The sequence below is a fragment of the Equus caballus genome, chromosome 11 (assembly GCF_041296265.1).
Source record: "Equus caballus isolate H_3958 breed thoroughbred chromosome 11, TB-T2T, whole genome shotgun sequence".
NCBI classification, from domain to species: Eukaryota; Metazoa; Chordata; class Mammalia; order Perissodactyla; family Equidae; genus Equus; species Equus caballus.
In genome coordinates, this window is record NC_091694.1 from 7,060,364 (window position 1) to 7,082,654 (window position 22,291).

At 52.6% G+C, this 22,291-nt stretch overlaps 2 protein-coding genes across 16 annotated transcripts in view; one reads left to right on the plus strand and one right to left on the minus strand.

Annotated features, from left to right (window-relative positions):
• TMEM104 (transmembrane protein 104) overlaps positions 1-16,994 on the minus strand; it is a 58,367-nt gene extending 41,373 nt beyond the window's left edge. Inside the window, exons 1-8 of one of the 2 annotated variants that reach the window (XM_023652073.2) lie at positions 16,850-16,994; positions 16,129-16,242; positions 9,005-9,126; positions 6,381-6,462; positions 5,820-5,916; positions 5,282-5,362; positions 1,972-2,071; positions 1,373-1,478 (exon numbers count right to left, since the gene is read on the minus strand). In XM_023652073.2, the coding sequence (XP_023507841.1) occupies positions 1,373-1,478; positions 1,972-2,071; positions 5,282-5,362; positions 5,820-5,916; positions 6,381-6,462; positions 9,005-9,126; positions 16,129-16,173 (633 nt within the window). In that variant the 5' untranslated portion in view covers positions 16,174-16,242; positions 16,850-16,994. Of the gene's footprint in view, positions 1-1,372; positions 1,482-1,971; positions 2,072-5,281; positions 5,363-5,819; positions 5,917-6,380; positions 6,463-9,004; positions 9,127-16,128; positions 16,243-16,849 lie in introns of both variants that reach the window. The other variant, XM_023652072.2, reaches the window with a different exon arrangement.
• A 71-nt stretch (positions 16,995-17,065) lies between these two features.
• Positions 17,066-21,188, plus strand: NAT9 (N-acetyltransferase 9). Of its 14 annotated transcripts, none has more exons than XM_023652082.2 (7): positions 17,066-17,123; positions 17,776-17,861; positions 18,765-18,874; positions 19,435-19,578; positions 20,182-20,241; positions 20,440-20,534; positions 20,674-21,188. In XM_023652082.2, exons 1-7 carry the CDS (start codon positions 17,097-17,099, stop codon positions 20,782-20,784), a joined length of 633 nt encoding a protein of 210 aa, XP_023507850.2. In that variant the 5' UTR covers positions 17,066-17,096; the 3' UTR covers positions 20,785-21,188. The 14 variants fall into 14 exon arrangements, with proteins under 14 accessions (XP_023507850.2, XP_023507852.2, XP_014594366.2 ...); XM_001492678.5 differs by having other exon boundaries at positions 17,070-17,123; positions 20,650-21,188; XM_005597198.4 differs by having other exon boundaries at positions 17,071-17,214; positions 20,650-21,188.
• Positions 21,189-22,291: the final 1,103 nt, after the last annotated feature.

Sequence of the window (22,291 nt, forward strand, 5' to 3'; positions counted from 1 at the left end):
GAAAGACCAGCTGAGGGGCTCTGCTGCTGTCCCTCTGCTTGTCCCCGGACAAGCTCGGGTGGCTGCGCCGAGCCTCTCAGATCTCTTCTCCACCTCTTCCTTCTGCCCGTCTATGCCGGTTAGAGACCCAGATGGGACTTACACTTACAAATATTTTTGCTAATTTTATCAATCAAGGTTTGTTGAAATGCTAAGAGGCTAACAGGCCTCAGCTCTCCTGACTAGACCTGTGGTGGGGGGACCTGTGCCACAACTCTACCCCAAAACAAATTCTTAGCCATCGCTGAATATGCAAGAGAAGACACACAGATTGTCCGACTGATCCAGAAACGCAGAGAGGAAAACAAACCTCTCCACGGCTTGAGCCACGGTCTCCTTCCAGAGGTCTACAGGGTGGGACTGGGAAGGCAAAACCACCATTCAGCGGCCCTTGGGGTTAACAAATTCAGACTCAAATAACAGAGCTGGCAGGGCCTGCGGAAACCTTTGCCAGGATAGAGATAATTAAGTCAAGAGGCCAGCTCCCCGAAAGGCTCAGCTCTCTCCTGGCCCTGCCTCCTGCTCCAATCAGCTAAGTGGCCACGTGTCAAACTATGTGTCACCTAGCACACCTAAATCTGTGTCAGGGCTGAGGAGGACCGAGAGGAAGCAGAGAATATTAATAGACGCGGCAAAAAGGAAAGGGAAGAGTCTCTGAGTCCCGCCCGCAAAGCAGGCGGAGATAAATGACTGCCTCTGGGTCTGTATCTTATTTCCAAGACCCGTCTGGCACATTGCTAGGTCCTCACTCCCCGGGCCTGGGGCACAGAACAATCAAGAAGGAGCCCGGAGGTTCATTTTCTCCCCTTGTCTGCAGGCAGCAGGGGAGGAAGGGCGAGAGTTGGGCTGGCCCTTCCCCATTTGCAGAGCCTGTTATAGTCAGGGTCAACCGTACGATGGCTCAGCCCAGCCTGCCCAGTCAGGAAACCTGACATCCACCCACATCCTCCCGGGCTGTCCATGAGTAGCGTCAGAACATGGGAAGTCTCCGGAAAACTAGCTCTGGCACTCTTAGAGAGCTTTGATAAGAGTGCCCCTCACATCCTGAGCTAAGTTCACAGGAGTTCACAGCCCTACAGCTGGCAACATCCCAAAGGCCAACTTCAAACCACATACGACTAAGGCCTGGCCACCAGGACACTCTGGGGCTAGAGTCTTTGTGACATGAACCAAGGCCGCAGACGGTAGCCAGAGAGTGGAGCTGTGGAGGCCGTCATCTCTGGGGAAAGACTTCTGCCAGAGGGTAAAGGCCGTTCAAATGCCCCTGGCCACCCGGGAGGGCCTGGCCAGGCCCAGGCGAGAAGGCCGGAGGAGCAGCGGCGAGGCCACTCACCAGGTAGATGCGGTAGGCGTCCACTCGGCGCAGGGGCCCCCAGCACAGGTCCGTGTCGTTGTACCTGGTGTCGGCCTCCACACCACAGGAGTCATTGCCAGCGGCGCTGCTGAGAGAGAGAACAATGGCTCAGTGTGGCCCTCCCTGCTCGGCGGGAAGCAGACAGAATGTAACACTGTTAATTATTAGCTTATTATTATTAATTATTATAATAATTATAATTATTAATTAGAACCTCCACTCCCCCAACAGCTGCTCTAGGTCCAACCGTCTGAGTCTCACGAACCACATTTCCCTGTCTTTTAGGGCAGCCATCGCTCGTTCCTGTCACATCGACTCCCGGTGACTCAGGAACCCCTGGTGGGAATCCCAGTCATCTCCTCAGTGGGACAGAGAAGGGGACAGCAGTGTGGAGCGTGTCTCCAAGGGACAGAACACACAGCTGGCTGTGACCCGTGCAGACGAGGGCCTCGGCATCTATGCTCTTCAGATGCTGATGGATTTGCTGGGCGTTGTGCTTCTGCCCTGAAACCTCTGCCCCGACTGCCCGAGGAGCCCATTGACTACAGCTAGTGTAGGGGGTGGTGGGGGACACTCACCAGGTCACCTGCATGAGGGAGAAGGGCACAGCAGCAGCATAGATGGCCAGGTCCCCATACAGGTAAATGATGATGCAGAAATAGAACAAGTTGACCCCCACTGAAAGGAACAAAGTCATCGGTCAGGGAGCCCTAGGGAAATGGTTACATTCTTTTTTGACCACTAAATCTCTGCCTCTTCTATAGCTTTCAGTTCTCCAAGCTGTCTACTTTCTCCAAAAAGAGTGGGAAAACCACCCCAAAGTCCTGTGTCTTGTTCTGGCTGACTACACTGTGATGCTGGCAGAAGACACATTTGCTCGTGACTGTCACCTGAGAGGGGCTAAGCGAGCAGAGAGGAGGAGCAGAGAGGTTCTGAATCCAGCCAGGTACAGGGCGAGTGGGAGGCATGGACTGACGGGGGGGAACTGGAGGTGCCTTCACGCTCACTTGGGACAGGCTGCCTGGGGAAGAGGAGGAGAGACGCCCCCAGTCAGGAGCCCGAACCCCAGAGTTTGCCTGGGCCACAGCTCCTCTCTCAGCCAAACACAGGCCTCTGAGGCAAAAGACTGCTCCTGAGGAATTAAAAAGCAAAGAGGAAGTAACAGGAAATGGCCCAGCTTTCTGAAGCCGAAATTAAGAGTAAAAAGCCCTTGGTTTCCGAAGACCAAGTGCCTCATTCTGAATGTGACCAAGCACCCAGCACCCGATGGGGTGGGGGGCCTGGCATGCTGGGGAGAGGGAGCAGCAGGAGCGAGCGCTCAGGATGGGCTCACCTTCCTTCTTAGGAGAAGCTTTCGCAACGCAGGATGCTGACTGCGGAAGGTGCATGACGTGGAAGCTCCCTCTGCAGAGCCAAACCTCGGACCCTCTCCCTCCGGGAGGGCCCTGAACTGAGAGTTAGGAACCCAGGCCCTAGTCCTAATCACATCGGTCTCGCTTCCTGCCCCTGTAAGTCCCCAGTCGTCTCCAATCCTGTCCAGTGAGAAGAATTCCACTCGCGCTAAATCCCGTATGTGAGTCTAGCTATAAAGACCAAATGTGAAAGCTCTGAGAAAAGCATGCGACCCTACAACCTCAGGGTCGTGGCCCCGGACAGCCAGTCTCTAATTTCTGTCCAGACTGACTGCTCGTTTGTGATCTCCTTGGTCTCAAGCTGCTGGCTTCTCTGAGAACAGAAAGAAAAATGAAGTGACAGTTCCCTCTAATCCTGGTGGCTCAGAGGAGCCTCCAGGGTCCCTGAGGGAAAGCTGGGGACATGTTCCTCCTGGGCTATTTGAGGTCAGCTTGCTCCTAGGAGTCTGGGGGAAAAAGACTAAGAAAATATGTTCTTGCAAGAACCCAGAAGGGCCTCGGAATCCTCGCTGTCCAAGCTCAGTGGTTCCAGGGGTCTGCCTGCCACTCACCTCGGGGCTCCAAGTATGGCCCGTGTCCCAGCTTGACTTTCTGCTCAGAGCCAATGCTCTCTGCAGGGAGGCACCGTCCCTCCCCGTCCCAACCTCTCCTCCACCTGCCCATGCACTTGTGTCAGCTCTGTTTATAAACTGCCACTGGCCCTTCCTGATCAATACATTTCATTACTAGACACAAAATGGCAAGATCAATGGACTTCCTGAGAGGACAGCAACGACTAGGCCTGGAATTTCTAAGGACAAGAAATGAGTCTGGATCACAAGGGAGCCTTTTGTGGAGGGTGGTAGCCCTTCCAAGGTGAAGGTGACAAGCTGTGAATTAGCCATAGCACAGAGCGGTTTTCAACTGGGGGCGATTTTGCCTCCTACCCCCAACTGGGGACACTTGGCAATGTCTGAGGACATTTTTGGTTGTCACGACTCGGAGGTGCTACTAGCAACTAGTGAGTAGATGCCAAGGATACTACTCAATATCCTACAGTGCAGAGCACAGGCCCCACAACAAAAAGGATCCGGCCCAAATGTCAACAGTGCTGGGATTGAGAAATCTTGGAGCAGATGAGAAGAAGCCTTCCCCTAAGTGTGAGGCTGCTCTCATACGATTGTATTTTCTTTCATATTTGGGTAAACTAGGAGTCTAGTCAGTGGGCGAACAAAAAGACAAAACCAAACCACTACTTCCTAGAATTCTTAAAGAAGTCAGGGAGGATTGTAAAACACAGAAATTAGAAAGGAGGATTAAAGGTCTACGTTCTCCCTCCAATGTGCATTTTATTTCAAAAGCCTGCCTTTGGAAGGAGACTGGGTGCGGCCGCCAGGAGGAGATGTTTCCACTCTCTTATCTTAGTCTAACTTGACGGGGAGAGAGAGAAAAGGAACAAACGAAAAGCACAGAAGTGGGCTCGTCACAGCCAATTTGGTTTGGATGAATTCTGAAAAGCCCCTTCGAGCCCGATGGGGGGGATGGAAGCAGACCCTCGGGGAACCTTTGCCTGATGATCACAATCTTCCGGACCAGACAGTCAAATCACATCGCCAATGATAAATGGAATGCTTAATGTCCCCAAAAGCAGGCAAGACGCTAATTTCTACAATCCTCCCCAGCTCTAAGACCTGGTGGAGATGCCCCCCTCTGCAAACAGGGTCTCCAACAAAGGGGCAGAAAATCTTCCAAGATAAGTGCAAGGGGAAGGATTTAGTGAGATGTGTCTGACTGTCTATGAAGGGGAAATGGACAGGATTGGATATGCAAAAACTAAACTCTTGAACAGCGCATCTTCCAAAATAACAATATCTGCCATGGAGGTATAAGATGCTGTTGCTGGAACACTCAACAACCTAGCACCAGAGCTGGGTTGGATGCTTTCAGGGTATAGCCAGTCCCAGTAAGGAGCAGGCAGAGTGCCCAGGTCAAAATTAGACGCTCAGATTCCCAGGCAGCAATGGGCCCCTAGCACCCTCTGCTGGCCACCTGGAAGGCATACCCAGGCGTGTGCACAGCGTTATCTATTGCCGTCACAAGGTGATTGCTCTGTGTTGTCCTAGCAGAACAGTCCAGAAGAAAGACAAGTCAGAAGCAATCAAGCAAGAGGCACAAAACTGTCAGCCAGCCTCGGTCGGCTCCCTTCGTCAGAAATCTGCCTAGGATTCTCGACCTCTATGTCTAGAAGGAGCTAAGCAGCCACTTTTTTATTCCTACAATAACGAATGGGCAGGAATCCAAAAAAACAACTTGAAGCAGTTCAGGCCTCTCAGCAAGGTGGCTTCTCAAAGGCACTGGGAGCAGGCGGACAGTCTGCTTTCCGTATCGCCTGCCCTGTCCTGAGTCGTCAAGGGGGGACCCTTGCTCCGAGTGCCCAGGTCTGCAGGAAAGAACCAGCTCCCCCTGTCCTCGCCCCACCTCGAGAACGAACTCACACCTTTATTGAAGAACATGGAGGCCATCTGTCCCATTTCCACCCGGTCTGTGATTTCAAAGAGGTTCGAAGGTCCACGCCTCTCTGTGGAGCCAAAAGGACAAGAAGAGGAAGTGGCTCTTCCATTTGGAAAAGCTCCTAGAAGGGGGTGTTGAGCTCTCTGAATTCTCCAGAACAATGAAATCTTCAAGCATTTCAAACTGTCAAGAAAACTTTTCCCGATGTTTCCAAACATTGGTGGGAGGGGAGGAAGGAGAGAGATCAGAGCCCTGACACTGACTCAAGCCTCCAGCGGGCACCGGGCGCTGAGGTTACGTGACTGGCCCAAGCCGCAGAAGTTAGTACATGGTGGAGTCACAGGGCTGAGGCTGGGGCCCCAGGTTCCAAAGCCGTGCGGACCATGGTGCCTTCCTAGGAACCAACCACAGGCAGGAAGTGCCCGGGGGTCTCTGCAGAGAGACGCCCCCAGACCCTCTCCATGAGGAATGAGAGCCCTGTGGACCAGAGGGAAGTGGGGGCCGGCCCGAATCCCAAGACTTACGCACAGACAGGATGGGCCGCTTCTCTGCCCGCTCATAGCTGTCCTGGACGAGAACATCACTGTCGGAGGCCGTGGAGGAGTCGTCATCTTCCTCCTCCTAGGAGAGGGTGGGACAGGGAGAAGGAGGAACAAACAAGGAAAAAAGGAGGAGTATGTAACTACAGAACCCCCTGGGACAATGGAGAGCACGTTTACTTTATTTCTTTTTAGAAGGTATCTGATTAGGAAGCTCTCAATACTTCCATACTGCCACATTAGAAGGCACAGATACACTTGGATGTCAGATGGCAGCTGCAGCACAGCTCCTGGGTACAGAGGTTCAGAACGACTGAGCGAGCTCAAGGCAGGGGGCAGGACGGAGCCTGTGATGTTAAAAGAGCAGAGGCTGCATCTGTTCTGTAAGCTCATGAGGCTGTTAGGCTTCAGCTCCGGGACTAGGGTCTTGGGACAGCGCTGGGGACACGAGCCCTCCATTGGGAGGGAAAGAACTGGCCAGAGGGCCACCTTTTTGCTACACAACTGGATGGGGGCACTGCCTGGAAACAAGGGCAATACACACACCTGGTGGTTTTCCATCCTCTTCCAGCGCAGCTGAGCGTTGGCTGCCGCCATGGCCTCCATCACAAAGGTGGTCGTCACAAAGCTGCAGGGGAAGGCCACGTGTTAATTACCAAAGGCAGGTAGGAGGGAGGAGGTACAAAGAGAAAGGAAAAGTCATTTTAAGACCTGACCAACAAGCCCAAAGCATTCTCTCTTCTGAGAGTTGTTCCCTAGGGAACTTTTGAGATAGGTCTGACCCGATAAGAGGGTGTGTGTGCATATGTGTGCATATGATGCCTTGTGTGCTTGCCTTGATGTCCCTGTCCCATTTAGAATGCATTTCCAATGAAATAAGCTGAGGGAGAGAGAATGAGCCTGGCGGAGAGGTGTCGGGGGCAATGCAGTACTGCACTCCAACAAGGGGCCTGTTGTGGGCAGAGGTCAGGGACAGGCACTCTCTGATGCTCTAGGTTGGGCAGAGGAGGCTGATTCACAAAGCGCCCTCCCAAAGCTTCTGGGAAGGGCAGCAGGCAGTTCCCACCTCTCCTTGCTGGGACACAGACAAGCGGTCAGCTCCCAGTTGCACACACTGAAGGACGGGGCACAGGCAGGGATAATTGAAAAGGACACTTGGCTCCTGAATCCAGCCCCTCTTTTTTTTTTGGCAGTACTTTTACTTTCCTAATAATCTGGCTAATGGGAAAATAAGCTTGCATTTCTACGGCCTGAATCCAAAGGGAGATGGGGAGGTGGTACCAGATGTTTGTTGAGAGTCAGACTAGAGTGAAAAACCATCTTTTCTTTTCCTCTTAAAGAAACTGGAGAGACCTGGACAACAGCTGGGACACACAGATGCTTCTGGTAGCAGACGGTAAGGAAAGGGTGGCCTTCCTGCTAATAAAACCCGAGGAATGAACCTATCCCTGCTGAACCAACCTGGATGGAACATTCACCTCCCTCCTCCTCGAGGCCAGCACGGCTCTGCCCCTGGACGCGACCCCGAGCCCTCCCTGAATGCTGTCACCTGCTGCAGGCTGACTGCTCGGCCCAGCAGTCAGGTGGCAAGTGGGACAGAAGTAAAACCCACATACACTTCATCTTGCTGGGGGTCGGGGGCAGCCAGCTCTGAAATCCTGGTTCCAGTCGCCTCAGCACCTCCTGGAAAGGTTTCTCATTATCTTGCCTAACTGACCATTTTAAGGGCTTTAGATTTTCCCTTGTTTTTGGAAGTAAAACTAAAATCAATCTTAATTAAGGCATAAAGAGGCTCCTCATGGTTGCACAAAGCCAACCCATTGATCATGTTCAAACATAAATGGGTTGAGCAAGGAGGCCCCACCTGGGGGCCCCCAATAATCACTTCCCATTTAGATGGCTGCCTGTGCTGAAGGTCCTTTAAAGGGGACAGTAAAGTCATAGAAGGACAAGGACTTCTAGGGCTCTTGGCTGCCAGGGCTTGCAGTATGTAATGAGCCAATGGTACCCCAAGGTTGGCCTCAAACCCCTCCAAAAGAAAATGTGCGAAGGAACTGAAAAACACAGGCATTTTCCTATCCCATTCAGCCTCCTCCAGGTCTTAATTTGCTTCATCTACTAAATTGTTTCATTCCTCCAATAGGACCTGCTCCTTTCTCCTTCCAATCTCCTCAAAGGCTGCTCTCCATGACCAGTGACCACCTACTTAAACTGTGATCATCCCGCGCTCCTTACTTTGTGTCTTTTTCCGTATTACTCATCACCTTCTAACTAACTCTGCAGTTTGCTTATTGATGATCTTCGCTACTTACCGTCTGTCTCCCCACCAAAGCAAGGGAAGTCGGCAAGGGTGGGGGTCTGTTTTGTTCAGCGGGGTACCAAAGCACCTAATCGCACTGCTGGGGGCACCTCTCACAGGGGAGTGACCCCTGGGGGTGTTTTCTCCCACCTCTTTTTTGCAGCTTATAGATTCCTACCTGGTTAAGGGGGCTGGAAATGCTCAGTCCTAAATCCAATGCTAGTCTGGAACTCTCGCCAAATGACTTCAGACCTGCATGTGGAATCCCGGAGAAGAGCCCCAAGCAGACACACCAGCTGGTGAATCCCCCACACCCGGCTCAAGGAGCAGGTGCCCGGAAGGCCTGGGAAGGCACTGGCCTCCTCTCTGCTGCCAGGCACAAGCGAGGTGAGATCAATTCTTGATTATCTGTGTCCCTGTGCATTTATCACTTACCTTGTGAACTATCTTAAGCAAATTCTAAATTCCAAACTGATTTCCCAAATCACCTTAAATGTCTGCTAATTCTTCTTCTCTGTCTAGGTGGTACTTTCTCAGAGAACAAAATTGACGGTAACATTAATAAAGTATACAGCAGGGGAGGTAAACCTGCCGAGTAGAAACACGTGAGCACCACGTGAAACATTCCAAAGCCTACTTGGAAGTCTTAACTTTTAACTGATCAGGGTTGTGTAACTGCTCCATTAGCATGAGACACTGGAGACCTCTGTATCTCCTTTCCTCTCTGGGCCACCTGGTTAGGACTCACTCACACAGACATCTTCCCGCCCGCCAAGCACACTTCCTCAAGTTAATGAAGAGAGTCGGGCTTCCTGGGCAAGCTCCCTCAGCTTTGCTCCCAGGCCCCGGCCCCCATGTGACAGCCTCTTACCTCATGAAGCCCAGGAACACCAGCAGGACCAGGCTGACAAGCCATCCAGCGGTGGCAAAGGCCTTGGGCATGGTGAGCGCACCAGTGCCCACGATGAGGTTAAACATGTACACCAGTCCAACCTGGAACCAACAGAAGTGACAGTCAAGCCCAGGAATTAATTAACCTCCCCCCACAACGGCTCCCAAGGACGACCCCGGGTGACAGCAAAACTGCGGAGGCCAGGAGGCCAGACTTCAGACCGGGCAGCGGGTAAGCAGGGGGAATTCCGCCTCGGTTCTAGGGAGGCATGCTCTGCGACCGGATGCTGGGCACCAGACATTAATACTCGGCTGACTAAAGTTCTATCAGTCTTTTCAAAATGTCCCTGATGGGTAGTTCTCTTCTCCACGTCTGCTGTCACCATCTCCATCACCCCCTCATTTCATTGCTCAAAGCCGCATCTTAGATGGAAGCTCTCTGCTCAAACAGACTGTAGACTTCGCGAGGACACACCTACCCGGCACAAGGATGAACCCACAGTGCTGACGTCAAAAAAAGGGCCACTTTTCCAACACTGCTGAGCACATGACCCAGTCCTCCTCTCCACCGTCCCTGCCGCTGTCCTCTGGGACGTCTACATTCACAGTGCTTCCCTCTCCCTGCCTCCTCCCCGTACTAACTTCAGGGATTAAAAAAAACAACTCACATACAATTCACGTGCCATAAAATGCACGCTTTTAAAGGACACAGTTAGTGGTTTTTAGCATATTCACAAGGTTGTGCAACCAGCTCCCCCATCTAATTCCATTTCACTCCCCCTACCAAAAAAACCCGTACACACCAATAGCCACTCCCCATTCCCCCTCGCCCTGGCCCCAGACAACCAGCCTCCGAGTGGAACTGCTGGGCCACTGATGGCAGGTTTAAAGTTAACTCGAACTCACGCCAACTCAACACTAGCTCAGTTAATTACGATTATTCCTCTTTCAAATCTCGACCATGAAATTCCTTTCTCTGACCTGAAGCCCCTGCCTTCCACAACCCTCTCCATTCCCACCGACCCTCCTCTGTCCCCATCATGACTTCCAGTACCCCCAGCCCTCCCTACCCAGAAGACCACCTCCATTTGTCCTCACCTACTTTCTCCAGCATCGTTCACAATCAGCTAGTTCCACAAAGCACACCTGGCCTGAGCTTTTTTTTTTTTTTGGTTCCTTCACCTGTGTCACCTTCACAGCATCGGATTTTCTTTATTCCTCACCATGGACTTCCAAGTATCTCCCACATAACTGCTCCAAACCCCGATCTTCAAGCCCCCAGGCCTCTCAGTTGAAGGCTGGATCTCCTGTTTCATGCAGGTCACTGAGGTCATCCGATATGCAGTTCCCACGCCTCACTCCCTTAGTTCAAAAATCACGATGTCTGCGTCCTCCCCAACCCCTCCCTGTCTTTGGGGAAACATGTGTCCTTCCTTCTTGCTGAGGCTCAGCCCTTCTTTCTGGAATCCTCTCCTCCTACCAGCTCTTCCCCTCTGCCTACAAACGTCCCGACACCTTTAAAACATCACCCTCTCCTTCTGTAACCAAACTCAGTGAAGAAGCCACCTATGGCATCTGCCTTCATTTCCAAATTCCTGAACTGTGCTTTCCACCCCCAGAACTCTCTTGAAACTGCATTCTTAAAAATCGCCACTGACCTCCATTTGCCAAATCCAATGGCTTTCTTAGCCTTTATTCTTTCTTACACTTCTGACATTAGCGGTCTCCTTTTCTCTCTCTCTGTCTTTTCCTCAGCAACTTCGACCAATCCTATGGCTTTAACCCTCATGGCGGGACAAAAGATGACTCTATTTCTCTTCATATCAGCCTTTCTGCACACCTTGAGTCCAACTGCCTGCGAGTCACTCCCCCTGCACATTCCATCAGTGGCCTCAGCCTCCTTCCTTCCCCTCCATGTCCCCTTTTGTGGCGACCTCTGGCTCCTCTTCTCCTTCACAATTCAGACTAATCGTCTCTGGCCTGGACGATGACAGCGGATTCCTACTTGGTCCTCCTGTACTCTACTGAATTGGCTGACTTACAGTTTGCTTTACCACTCGTTTCCGATCGTTAAAAAACAACAACAAATGCTTTGCCTCTAGGAGCACCTACTCATTTCTCATTTTTACTTCCCCATTCTTAGAAAAACGCACCTTTCGATATTTTAAAATTTTTCTAAGATACCCATGTACTGAATTTTTTATGAGAAACACAGAAATTAGGGCCCATTCTCCCAGCCTCAATCAAATTTAAAAAAAAATAGACAGGGAGTATCAACTACCATTTTGGGGCCCTTGACAGGGAGGAAGGAGGGCCTGGCCAGTGGTTAGGAGGGACAGGCTCCGGGCAGGTGCTGACTGGACAGCTGAGTGCTGGACAAACGGGCGGGCGCCTTGCGGAGGGGAAAGAGCTCTGCCCACACTCCATTTACACTTGGCACGGGGACCAAGCGCTTAATTCCCACCCAGCATTTGGGGCCCATTCACACATTGCTTCCACCACAAAGCCCTGCCCAGTCTCCCAACTTTGTCTCACTCCCCACTTTCGAACCCCTGGAGCAAGGACACTTCTTATGCCCTAGTTTGGGTTTTTTTTTTTTTTTTTAAAGATTTTTTATTTTTCCTTTTCCTCCCCAAAGCCCCCTGGTACATAGTTGTATATATATATATTTTTTTTTTTAGTTGTGGGTCTTTCTAGTTGTGGCACGTGGGACGCCTCCTCAGCATGGCTTGATGAGCAGTGCCACGTCCACTCTCAGGATCCAAACTGGCGAAACACTGGGCCATCGAAGCAGAGTGCATGACCTTAACCACTCGGCCACAGGGCTGGCCCCTAAGTTTTTGATGTTGGTGTATTTGTCTTTTCCCTTTTACTAAATCTGAGGCTCGTGGTCGCCATGGCTGTGGCCGGTGTCTCACTTCTCCCTGCATTTCTCAGAGCGCCTGGCACACAGCCTCAAGACAGGAATCCTTGGTGGAGCTGGCTCAGGTTCTCCCTGACGCGAGTCTGACAGTCTTCAGCCCCTTTTAAACATCACAATCTCAATTTGATCCCACAGACAAATCTTGAAAGGATGAGAACAAGGTTGAACTGTCTTCTTATAGCTCTTGATTGGATCATAACACTATCACGACGTGATTCCCCTGCTGGGAGTCCTGGCCCAGGGTGGTGTCATGAGAATAAATGTGAGGGTGCCAGCTGGGTGGGGAACAGGGCACAAAGCCCACCGCTGTCCTTCTGAATCATAAGTTCCCAGTGCTGGCTTTTTACAAGTGACGGTGAATGTCTATAACAAACTAATTTTTACTTTTGTTGGGGTTAATTTCAACCACTGGCACTCTGAGGCTAGTATATCCAGGTGCAGGAATGGGTCATTCAGCTAGCTCAGTTCTGCTCACTCATTTATTCAACGACTGCCAACAGCCTTCCACAGGCCAGGCCTGTGCTGGGAGCTGGAGAGATGATGGCGAGTAAGACAGAAATGGCTCTTGACCTCATGCAGGAGGAGAGAGATGACAAGAGAACAAACAATGATGACCGCCTCAGAGAAGCGTTCTGAAAGAACCAGGGCACGGTGACAAATAAAGAAGAAGCATTTTAAACAGTGGGGACTCAGGAAGGCTAAAGGATGAGAAGGAGCCGTCCAGGCAAAGGGCCAGGGAGGAGACTTCCAGAGAGGAAGGCCTAAGGTGGAAAGGGGAGGCACGTTCGAGGAACTCTGAGGCCAGTGTGGCTGAAGCATACAAGCAAGGCAGCTGGGGCTGGATGAGGCCATGTCAGACGGCACTGGGCCCTCGTGACATGACAGGGAGTTTGACGTTTCACAGGGTTTTAAGTAGGGCACTAACAGACCAGGCCCCAGTCGATGACCTAACATCTGATCCCCCACAGCCTCATTCTCAGCGTATCGCTTTTATAAGCAGCAACACTAACGGAGGGTAGAACCTTTTTTCTTTATGGAAAATGGCCCTGGTGATGGTTCCCATGATGGAAGTAAAGAGAAAGCAAGAAAGTGATGGTTCTTAGCCAAAAGTCTTATGGAGAAATTAAATGTAAAAGAGGCATTTGCAAGTTCAGGGACGGCTGACTGTCTTGGGATGTGAAAGTCAAGGATCTATTATAGAGTAGGGTTCCTCAGCCTCGGCAGTATTGACATTTGGGGCCAGAGCATTCTTTGTTGCGGGGCCTGTCCTGCGCATTGTAGGATGTTCAGCAGCATCCCTGGCCTCCACCCACTCGATGCCAGTACCTCCCACCTCACCCGTGTTGTGATGATCAAAATTGTCTCCAGACCTTGCCAAGTGTCCCCTGGGGGGAAAGACTGCCACCAGCTGAGACCGAATGAAAGACACAGTGAAATACACACGCTCCCAAGAGAAACTTCAAATAAATCTCAGCGCAAAAGGCTGTTTAAAAACTTTACAAAGAAGCTAATTAGGGATAAACTGTTGGCAGCTAGGAACAGAAGTGGGTAATCTCATTTGTCGTGTGTTGTTGCCAGTTTTTAGTTCCAAAGTAAGCACTCTGCGCTGGGTGGGGCTCAGGGGTTCCCGTAGGATGATGTAAGACTTCTTCACCCTCCTGGCAAGAGCTGATCCTCTTTACCTTCAGTAAAGGTGACCAGTAAGGACCAATCACAAGGAGCAGACCATGGAGACAGGAAGCAAATCTGAGCTGAGCCACAGGCCGGGTCAAAGGCAGTTGTGGGGCAGGAGGAAGAGGAAGGAGATGTTGTCTTCTGCTTAGGTGACAGTTCTGTGGGGACAGCCTCCTGGGAAGTGTGGCAGAAAGCTGAGGCAAAGCCTTACTGCAGTCACAGTGTGTGTGCTGCAGCCACGGCAGCCATGCAGAGTCTCCTCCCATTCTCAACTCTTGCTCTGTGCTGACCTGCAGAAGGCACAGTCCCTGCTTCTTGGGATGGCTGACCTGCTCCCCATGCTCTGGGGAGTTCAGCGCAGTGTTCCGGCTGCCTCACCTCCTGCCCGGCAGCCTTACACATGAGGCAGGGGTCACGGGCATCTGTCAACGGCTTCCCCTCTGACAGCTGTCAGAGGAAGCAGAAGGCAGCAGAGATGCGGAAGCAAAGACTAGGATTTCAGGCTATGCAACAAGCACTCTTTCCTTAGAAAGAAACAGCAACGATCTTCGGCAAGACCGGCCGGCAGGAGGTGGCCTTGGCAGCTGACTCTTTCGTAGGTGGTGATCTACTTCATCCCCTGTTTTGGTCACACAGTCCCTTCAGTGCTGAGCCACTCCTGGTCCCCGTAAATGGGGAAACAGATATGCCCGTTCTGAGGTCACTCATGGGGGGACGTACCGGCCTGAATCACATTCCTGTGTCCAATACCATCCTTGAGAGGGTCTGTCATCTGAGTCCCCTGAGAGGCTTGTCTGCCCATTACAAATATTTTATGCAGAGTAATGCAAGCTAAAGCAAACATCCCTGGCACCTAGGAAGGGGCAGAGAACTCACAACAGGGCAACCTAGAGGTACAGAGAAGCTTTGTGTTGGGAATGTCCAGGTTACGGGCACATTCATTCAGCTTATCTAGGCTGAGTGGATGATGACCCTTACACCCTTTCCTGGTCTCACAGGGGATTAAGGACTGTTCTCTCAGGATGGCAGAGTTAAGGAAACCTGAGGAATAAGGCATGTTCTCTACTCAAAACCTGATCACTAACTCCTGGCAATGTCATCTCATCTTCAACACCACCCATCTCTGCCCCACATCCCTCTTCAACAGAAGAACAAGAGAATATAAGCAGTTGTTTACAGTACATGCCCGGCACAGGCCCTCAAACATAGACCTCAAACAAAACCAAACACATAGGAAATGGAAAGGTAAAAAACCCAGAACCAGCTGGAGCTTTTAGGCCTCCCTGCCCAGTTTCCTGCGGGCACATGCTGGCATGTGAAATGATTACTCGAACAACTGGAGACATAAGAAAAGTGGGTATAATACGTTGTTTCCTTCCCCAAACTCAGTTATAGAAATGACTCATCTCTAAGTTTACAGATGTTGTGAGAAGCAGCAGGAACTTTGGTGACTTTTACAGACAGCAGAGACATTTTGAGGCTGACACCAAGAGGAGGCTGAGAGCTGTCACATGATTCCTCAGATGAGACGGACACAATTTGATTCATTCCAAGGTTCCAGAAAGACTTCCCCTGATCAATTATTGAGGTGAAGGAGGCTCCCCTGGTGCCACACACGAATGGCACAGGCCCAGCAGGAGGACCTCGGTGCGAGGAAGGCTTTTTCCAGCTGTTCCCAGATGCCTCCTTATCCATCACACCACAGCTCTGGAGTGTGTGAAGCCGGCAGAAACAGAGCGAGGATTCCCCAGGCTAGGAAAGTCAGTGCAAGATAGGGCAGCTGTTTAAGGTTAGGTAAGTTCTAGAAAGAGGACTCCTGCTACTTAAGGCAGCGCTGCTTTTCCCCAGGATACTCTGTAGCAATGTGAGTCAATCATTTGATAATTCCAATCCTCCAGCTACTTATCCAGGCAAGAGGACTCTGATGTAACCATGACAGATCTTACATTACACAAAGAAGATAAACTGAGTGTCTGTGTGTGGGGGAATGCAGATCCAAGACAGTGAGAAATCAATCATTCTAATTGTCCTAATTACAGACTCCACCAAACTGCAGTTGGAAGTCTGCATGATTCTCTGCCTCTTACACCATCCAAGACTATAAAAGTTGTGCAACTTAAAATTCAGCTAAAAGCCAAAGTGGTTTCAAACTGCAGAGATGAGCAAAACCCAGTCAAGAGCTGTCAATCACTGCCTATCTGAACGGCTGCAGTTTGCAAGCGGTAGTACGCCTGAGATAAATATTACAAAGAGTTAGCAAGTCAAATTTGTTTTCTTGACCACTGTCTGATCAACATCTAAAAAGTGAACAAACTTAACTCTCAGAACGTGTTCTGAGCCAGGACAGCAGCAACATGGCCGCTGCTGACTCGCGTTCCCCAAACCCGGCTTTCACCAGCGTCTACGCAAGGAGCTGCACTCACATTACAGCTCATAGGAGGCTGTGTGCTTCTCTAGAAGCCAGGGACACTGATGTGGGCAAAAGAGGTTCTAAAAGTAAAACTCACGTAGGGAGAGTAGAGTTCCCCAGTCTCTGTGATTTCGCCTGCCATTTCCAAAAGTGAGGAAGGGTCGGCGGGTAGCCAAGGTTCCTTTGGTGCGGGGGCGGCGGCTGCAGCTCCCTAAGGCGAAAGAGCAGACTTCAACTTTCTGATAGACCCACCCCGCCCCTCCACCCCTGTCCTTTTATCACAGACACTTCAGGCCTCAATAGCTGTCACAAGACAGCCCGGAGGGAAGGGTTTCCCTGGATGACTGACACCTAGGTGGTTTCTTCTAACTCTTTCCTTGCTGTGCAGGGTATGAATGTAATTCAATGCCGCTCAGACTCCAAGCGGTTTAAGGGGCCTCGGAAGCCACGAAGTCTCACCCACCACAGCGCGCCCTTTACTCACTCTGTGGTGGCGATCCCCATTTAAGGCCAGGAACTGCGAGCTCACTACCACACAGGGCAGCCCAAGCAACTGCCTCCTCCGCCCAGGGCAAGGGGCTGGGGGCTTTCCTAGGAGCCCTCCCAACCCAACTCCTTGACCCAAAGTCTCTCCTTTTTAACGGGGCCTCCACTCCCTGTCCCCCAACCTGCCGTGGTCCTCCCCACTCTCAAGCCTTTCCCTCTTCTCAAGGGCCCCGCTCCGAGCCTCCCCGCGGCTTTTTCCTCCCTCTTGGAGGAACCCCGAGTCTGACGCCGCCCCAGCCTATCCCACCCCACCCTCCCGCCCGGCCCGACACCTGCAGCGCAGCTCGCTCCGGGCTGCCGCGGCCGCCGCCTCCGGCCCCTTGGTTGCTCCCGGCGCCAGCTGTCCTGCACCAGCGCCCACAGCGCGCATGCGCCTGCGCCGGGAGCCCACCCTTTTCCGCACGCGCTTTGGGCGGGGCGTCGCGCGCTGATTGGGAGCCTCGCGGAGGCGGAACTGGGATTGGGCCCTGGCGGCTGCCGTCTGCGTGGCGGAAGTGGGCGGAGTGCGCTCCCAGGCGCATGCGGGAGGGGGTGGCTGTCGGCCAGGTGGGGAAGCCGGGCGCCTGGCAACGTTTTGCTGGGGACGCTTTCATCGGCCGGCAGTGGTTGTAAACTTGGCCGTTCCGGGACCCTGGTGGTTAGCAGGGAGGGGTTGGGGGAGGGTTCGAGGGGAGTTGCCGGTAGCTCCACACAGAGGGGAGGGGATTGAGAATTTAAGCCTGCCTCACCCTAAAGGTGCCTGAGAGTTTTGAGTGGGGGGCGGGAAGAGGGAGGGCCGGAGCCCATTGGGGTAGTCGCTAGGGTTGGAGATAGGTTTAAGAGAGGGCTGAAAGTTGATCCTGGGGTGGAGGCTCAGGACTGGGGCAAGTGTTGGGAGCTGTGGGGTTAAGTCTTGGTGCTTGGGTTTGAGGCATCGAACTTCTGGGAGGTGGGGCGGAAGGCGCTGGCTGAGATGGTAGCTGCGGCTTGGCTCCTTAAGATGCGAGTAAAGGATTGTTTAATTATCTTTAACCAGCCCGGTTCCCCTTCTTGCAAGGGGTTTAGAGTCCCTGTTCTCTGAAGAGTTTGGAAGGAAAGAAGGACCGAGGCTCTTCTGACAACTTAGCTCTAGGAGGCACTTAGGGAATTGAGAGCGCGGCTCCCATCCTAAGTGGGAGGAGGCTCAGGGTCCTGAAGTCTTTGCCCTCCCCACCCGCAGGCTGCTACCATGAGGTTAAATCAGAACATCTTGCTGCTGGGGAAGAAGGTGGCGCTGGTACCCTACACCTCAGAGCATGTACCTAGGTAACCGTTGCACCTGATGTGAGGTGCAAGCCAGCTCGCGTGGGCGCAGCGAGGAGGGTCAGCCTTCTTTAGTCCAAATCTCAGAGGGTGTTTCTTCTGAGAAGGAGAAACATTGGTGTGAGAAGTGATTACATACAGGAAAAAGTGAAAACTGAAGCAGAGGACTATGATTTCCCTGGGGGAAGTCACCCATCCCCCTGTTTTTCCCTTTCACCCTCTCAGCTTCCTTTTTGGCCTTTCAGCAAGGAATTATTGTATGTAAACTAAATGTGTGTAAGAAAAAAAAGATACTGTCCTCTCACCTAATTGTAAATTGGTGACATTCTCCTGGTGCCAGTGAATATGCTCAGTTCTTGGAGAGTAAATGTTAGCTTGTCGTAAAACTGAGCTGTTCTGATGTCTACTGTTTTGAAAAGCCAGGGCTGAGTCACAGGGTGGGACTCCTGTGGGGGCAGTTGGCAAATGCCTGGTAGATTGAGATGATGGTAGCATAGGGGTGTATTCGCTACTTGTAGTTTTTCTTTTTGGGGATTCCTGGTGCCCGGCCTTTGTGGACGTCTGTCCAGCCTTCTTTGCTGAGATCGGCTTGCCATATACTTCCCCTCAGGAATTTGAGGAATGTTTAGCTTTAGACTGCTCCCCCGCATGGACCCCTGAGACAGGAAGCTGGACAGATAGAATGGACTCCTCCTTCTGTTCTCTTGTAGGACTAGCCTGCCTCTAGGTCTGCCTGTGGCCCTCTGCCTCAGGAGCAATTATAACCCTTTTTTTTGGCTCTTCTGTGAGCCCTGTGTTAGCCTGTGGGGTTCTCCTTTCTACCATCCATGTCTTCATCTCATAAATGTCAGACCCATGCTTCTGAATCACTCCTGCATGCTGAAGGCCATCTTTCTGTCCTTGCAGATACCATGAGTGGATGAAATCAGAGGAGCTGCAGCGTCTGACAGCGTCTGAGCCGCTGACCTTGGAGCAGGAATATGCGATGCAGCACAGCTGGCGGGAGGATGCGGACAGTGAGAAGTGGAGGCCCCAGGCTGGGCTGGTGGTGGGAGGGCTGACTCCAGAGGCAGCCGCCAGGTTCCCTCCCTTTCTCATTCCCTGCTGTAGCCTTTCTGGGACCACAGAAACTTTGTGAAAGGCACTTTGTGAAAAGCCTGGAAGGTGCCCGAAACTGTTATACTCTGATGCCCACGGAAGCTGGTCTCTGTGGCTGATGCTTCTGTCTTCTTCCCTACTCACTGCCCCAGGCTTGGAAGAATTTAGAGAAAGTAAAGCATTTTGGGCTCTGGCTGTAAATTGAGACCCTGCCTCACGTCTCTTGCCGCATGCCCTGTGTGGTTACTGTTCTTTTTTGGGTCCCCTGCTCTCTGCGAATACAGTTGCTGTTTGGAGAAGGCCATTGTTTCTTGCATGAGGCAGACTTAGGGGTTTGTAGTCAGCTGAAGGAAGCTCTGGCCCCCCTGTCCTCCCGCCAGACTCGGAGAGGATGGTAGTTCTGGCTTGGGTAGGAAGACTGTCCTCATTGCACTTCTTTGGGGAATGTAGGTGATAACCCTGTTGCCTTCCTCCTTAGAGTGTACCTTTATTGTGCTGGATGCAGAGAAGTGGCAGGCCCAGCCAGCTGCCACCGAAGAGAGCTGCATGGTGGGAGATGTGAACCTCTTCCTCACAGATCGAGGGGACCCCTCCTTGGGGGAGATTGAGGTCATGATTGCAGGTTCGTTCCACCTGGCCTTGCCTTCCCCACCTTCTGGCCCTCAGATCTAAGGAAGCTTAAGCCAGGTGAGGCCTCATGGGGCACTCAGAGAGCTCAGTGGGAGGCTCCGGCACTGGGGAGCCTGGCCCCTGGCTGGGGCAGACTGCCACTTGGTACCCCATTACCTGGTGGTTCACTTTATTCCTGTCTTATGCTTAGGTGTGAATTTAACCTTTGGCTTTAGGGTCTTCAAACTTCAGGGTGCCCCATCCAACCCTCCAAAAATAAGTGATCTTCCCTGGAACATCTTCCCATGCTGTGGGAGGAGCCCCTCCAGTTTCCATGCCTTCTTGGTTCCGAGCCTTCTCCTAAGGGGCTATGTGCTTGTCCTCATGAGGCAGCACAGTGAGGTTAAGGGGTCAGCTTTGGGGTCAGGTTACTGGGTGTGTCCAAGCCGTGAGACCTCTGGTGAGTCATTTAACTCCTCTGTGCCTGTCTCCTCATCTGCAGAATGGTGATAATATTTATGAATTAGAGTTGTGAGGATTCAGTGAGATCGTACCTGGCAGGTGCCTGCACTGGAGCCTGGCACGTGGTGTCAGTGATTGTTGTTGTTTCTCCTAGAGCCCAGCTGCAGGGGCAAGGGCTTCGGCACTGAGGCTGTTCTCATGATGCTATCTTATGGTAAGAGAGTCCAAGTGGACAACGTGGGCAAGTTGCTGGGCCCAGGTGAAGGCTAGGGCATGTTGGGAGTGAGCCGGCCTCTGGCCCAAGGGTGGGGGCAGGTGATAGGTGCCTCCACTGCGAACTGGGACAGGAGGGGTGGACGGGGTGGGGTGCTCCTTCATCCTGCAGCTTCTCCCTCTGTCTCATCTCTGGGAGGAGTGACCAGGCTGGGTCTGACCAAGTTTGAGGCTAAAATTGGGGAAGGAAATGAACCAAGCATTCAGATGTTCCGAAAACTTCACTTTGAGCAGGTAAGGATGTTGCTGAAGGGAGGATGAGGCCTGCGTCTGGGTGGTGGGATGGACCCGGTGGGGCCAGAACTTGTGGCTGTCAATTAGCTGTCCCTATTCCCTCTGGCTCACATAGGTGGCTGTGAGCACTGTCTTCCAGGAGGTGACGCTCAGACTGATGATGAGTGAGCCAGAGCGGCAGTGGCTTCTGCAGCAGACCAGCCACGTGGAAGAGAAGCCCTACAGAGATGGGTCATTGGAGCCCCACTGACAGTAGGCCTGGTGGGCAGCCACCCTGTGTAAATGGGTGTGTCAGGACCACACACTCCAGAAGACCAGAACCCTGCAACAGGAGGTGAATGGACAGGGTCTGCAGGGCAGAGTGGCCCTGGCCCCGCTCCAGGCTGGGCATCTCCTTTCGGGGCCTTTCAAACTCTAGGTCGGACTTGCCTTGGCCTCCCTCAGGCTGGCAGCGACTCCAGGGCCAGCCCCTTCTCCTGCCCAAACCTGGATTCAGACTCTCAGAACCTGGAGTGGACAGCACGAATCCACGGGAGGAGGCTGGGTGGGGGTAAGCTGGAGATGAAGGGGGTCTGGTGAATGGGCAGGACCTCCCTTTCCCCTGCAAGGCCAGAGGCACAGCCCTGGCCAGCAGTAAAGCACACTGTACGGCCAGCTTTCCCCGTGTTCTCATTGGGCCCGTGTGGAAGCCTGCAGCATCTGAGCCAGTGTGGTAGGAATGGGGCAGGGGTAGCTCAGTCCTCTTGTCCTGCGGAAGCAGGCTGGGTGTGACCCCGGAAGGTCTGGAAATGAATGAGGTGGATCATGGAAGGACAGACAGCTGGCTTGGAAAATGGGTGAGCGTTCCCACTCCTTCTTTCTCTCCTTTGGAGCCAGTTTTGAGTGTTGAGTAAGTTAATTTGGAATACAGCTCCTTGTGACTTGAGAGCACCCCTCTGCTGATGAAGCTTTGGGCCTCCTGCTTAGTTGCAGGGGCTGCAGGAGGAAGCAAAGGCCACTCAGCGGTACCCTCTGGAAGGCACCTGTGTCCTCCCCCTCTCCTCCCCTCACCCCTCCACCTCTGGGAGCAGCTGCACCTAACAAGGCCACGAGGGGGCGCCGGAGGCACAGGCTCGGGATGGCCAGGCTGCCTGGCACCCGCTGCTTAACAGGCAGAGCCCGGTCAGGACTCCCCACCTCAGAGCAAGGGGGCCACGTTTTGACTTCTACCTGTCCCTTGTGCACTGTCATAATCTGGGGTGGCTATCAAGAAAGGCTCGGCATGTCTCAAAACACAGTCATGGGAAAAACTCTTGAGGGCACCTAGGGCATTTTGAGGGGAGGAAACAGTCCCAGGCAAGTTGAGGCGACTGACTTGCCCAAGGCCTCAAGAGTTTGAGAGGGCAGAGCCAGAATTATTGCTGAGGCTTTCCCCTCCCAGTCCCCTCGATCCTGGCTCTCACACAGGTGTGCATGTGAAAAACTAGACTCTAAAAATGTGCCTGGATCTAAGACACAAGCTTCGCTTGCTGGGGCCCCCTTTGTACTATGCCCCGGTCCCTCAGGGATAGGCATTCCCGCTGAGCCACCTGTTCCTTCCACCTGTCTTCAGCTTAACCAGAGTCAAAGGTCCCTACAGCTTCCCCACTCAGCAGGTGATGTAGAGAGGGGCCCCTCCACAGCCCCATAGGGGAGCCCTCCATCAGGGGTGAAAGGGTGGACGGGGGGGGGGCAGGCCAGGCCCAGCCAAGCAGGGCCTGGGGCGACTGGTTCCATGA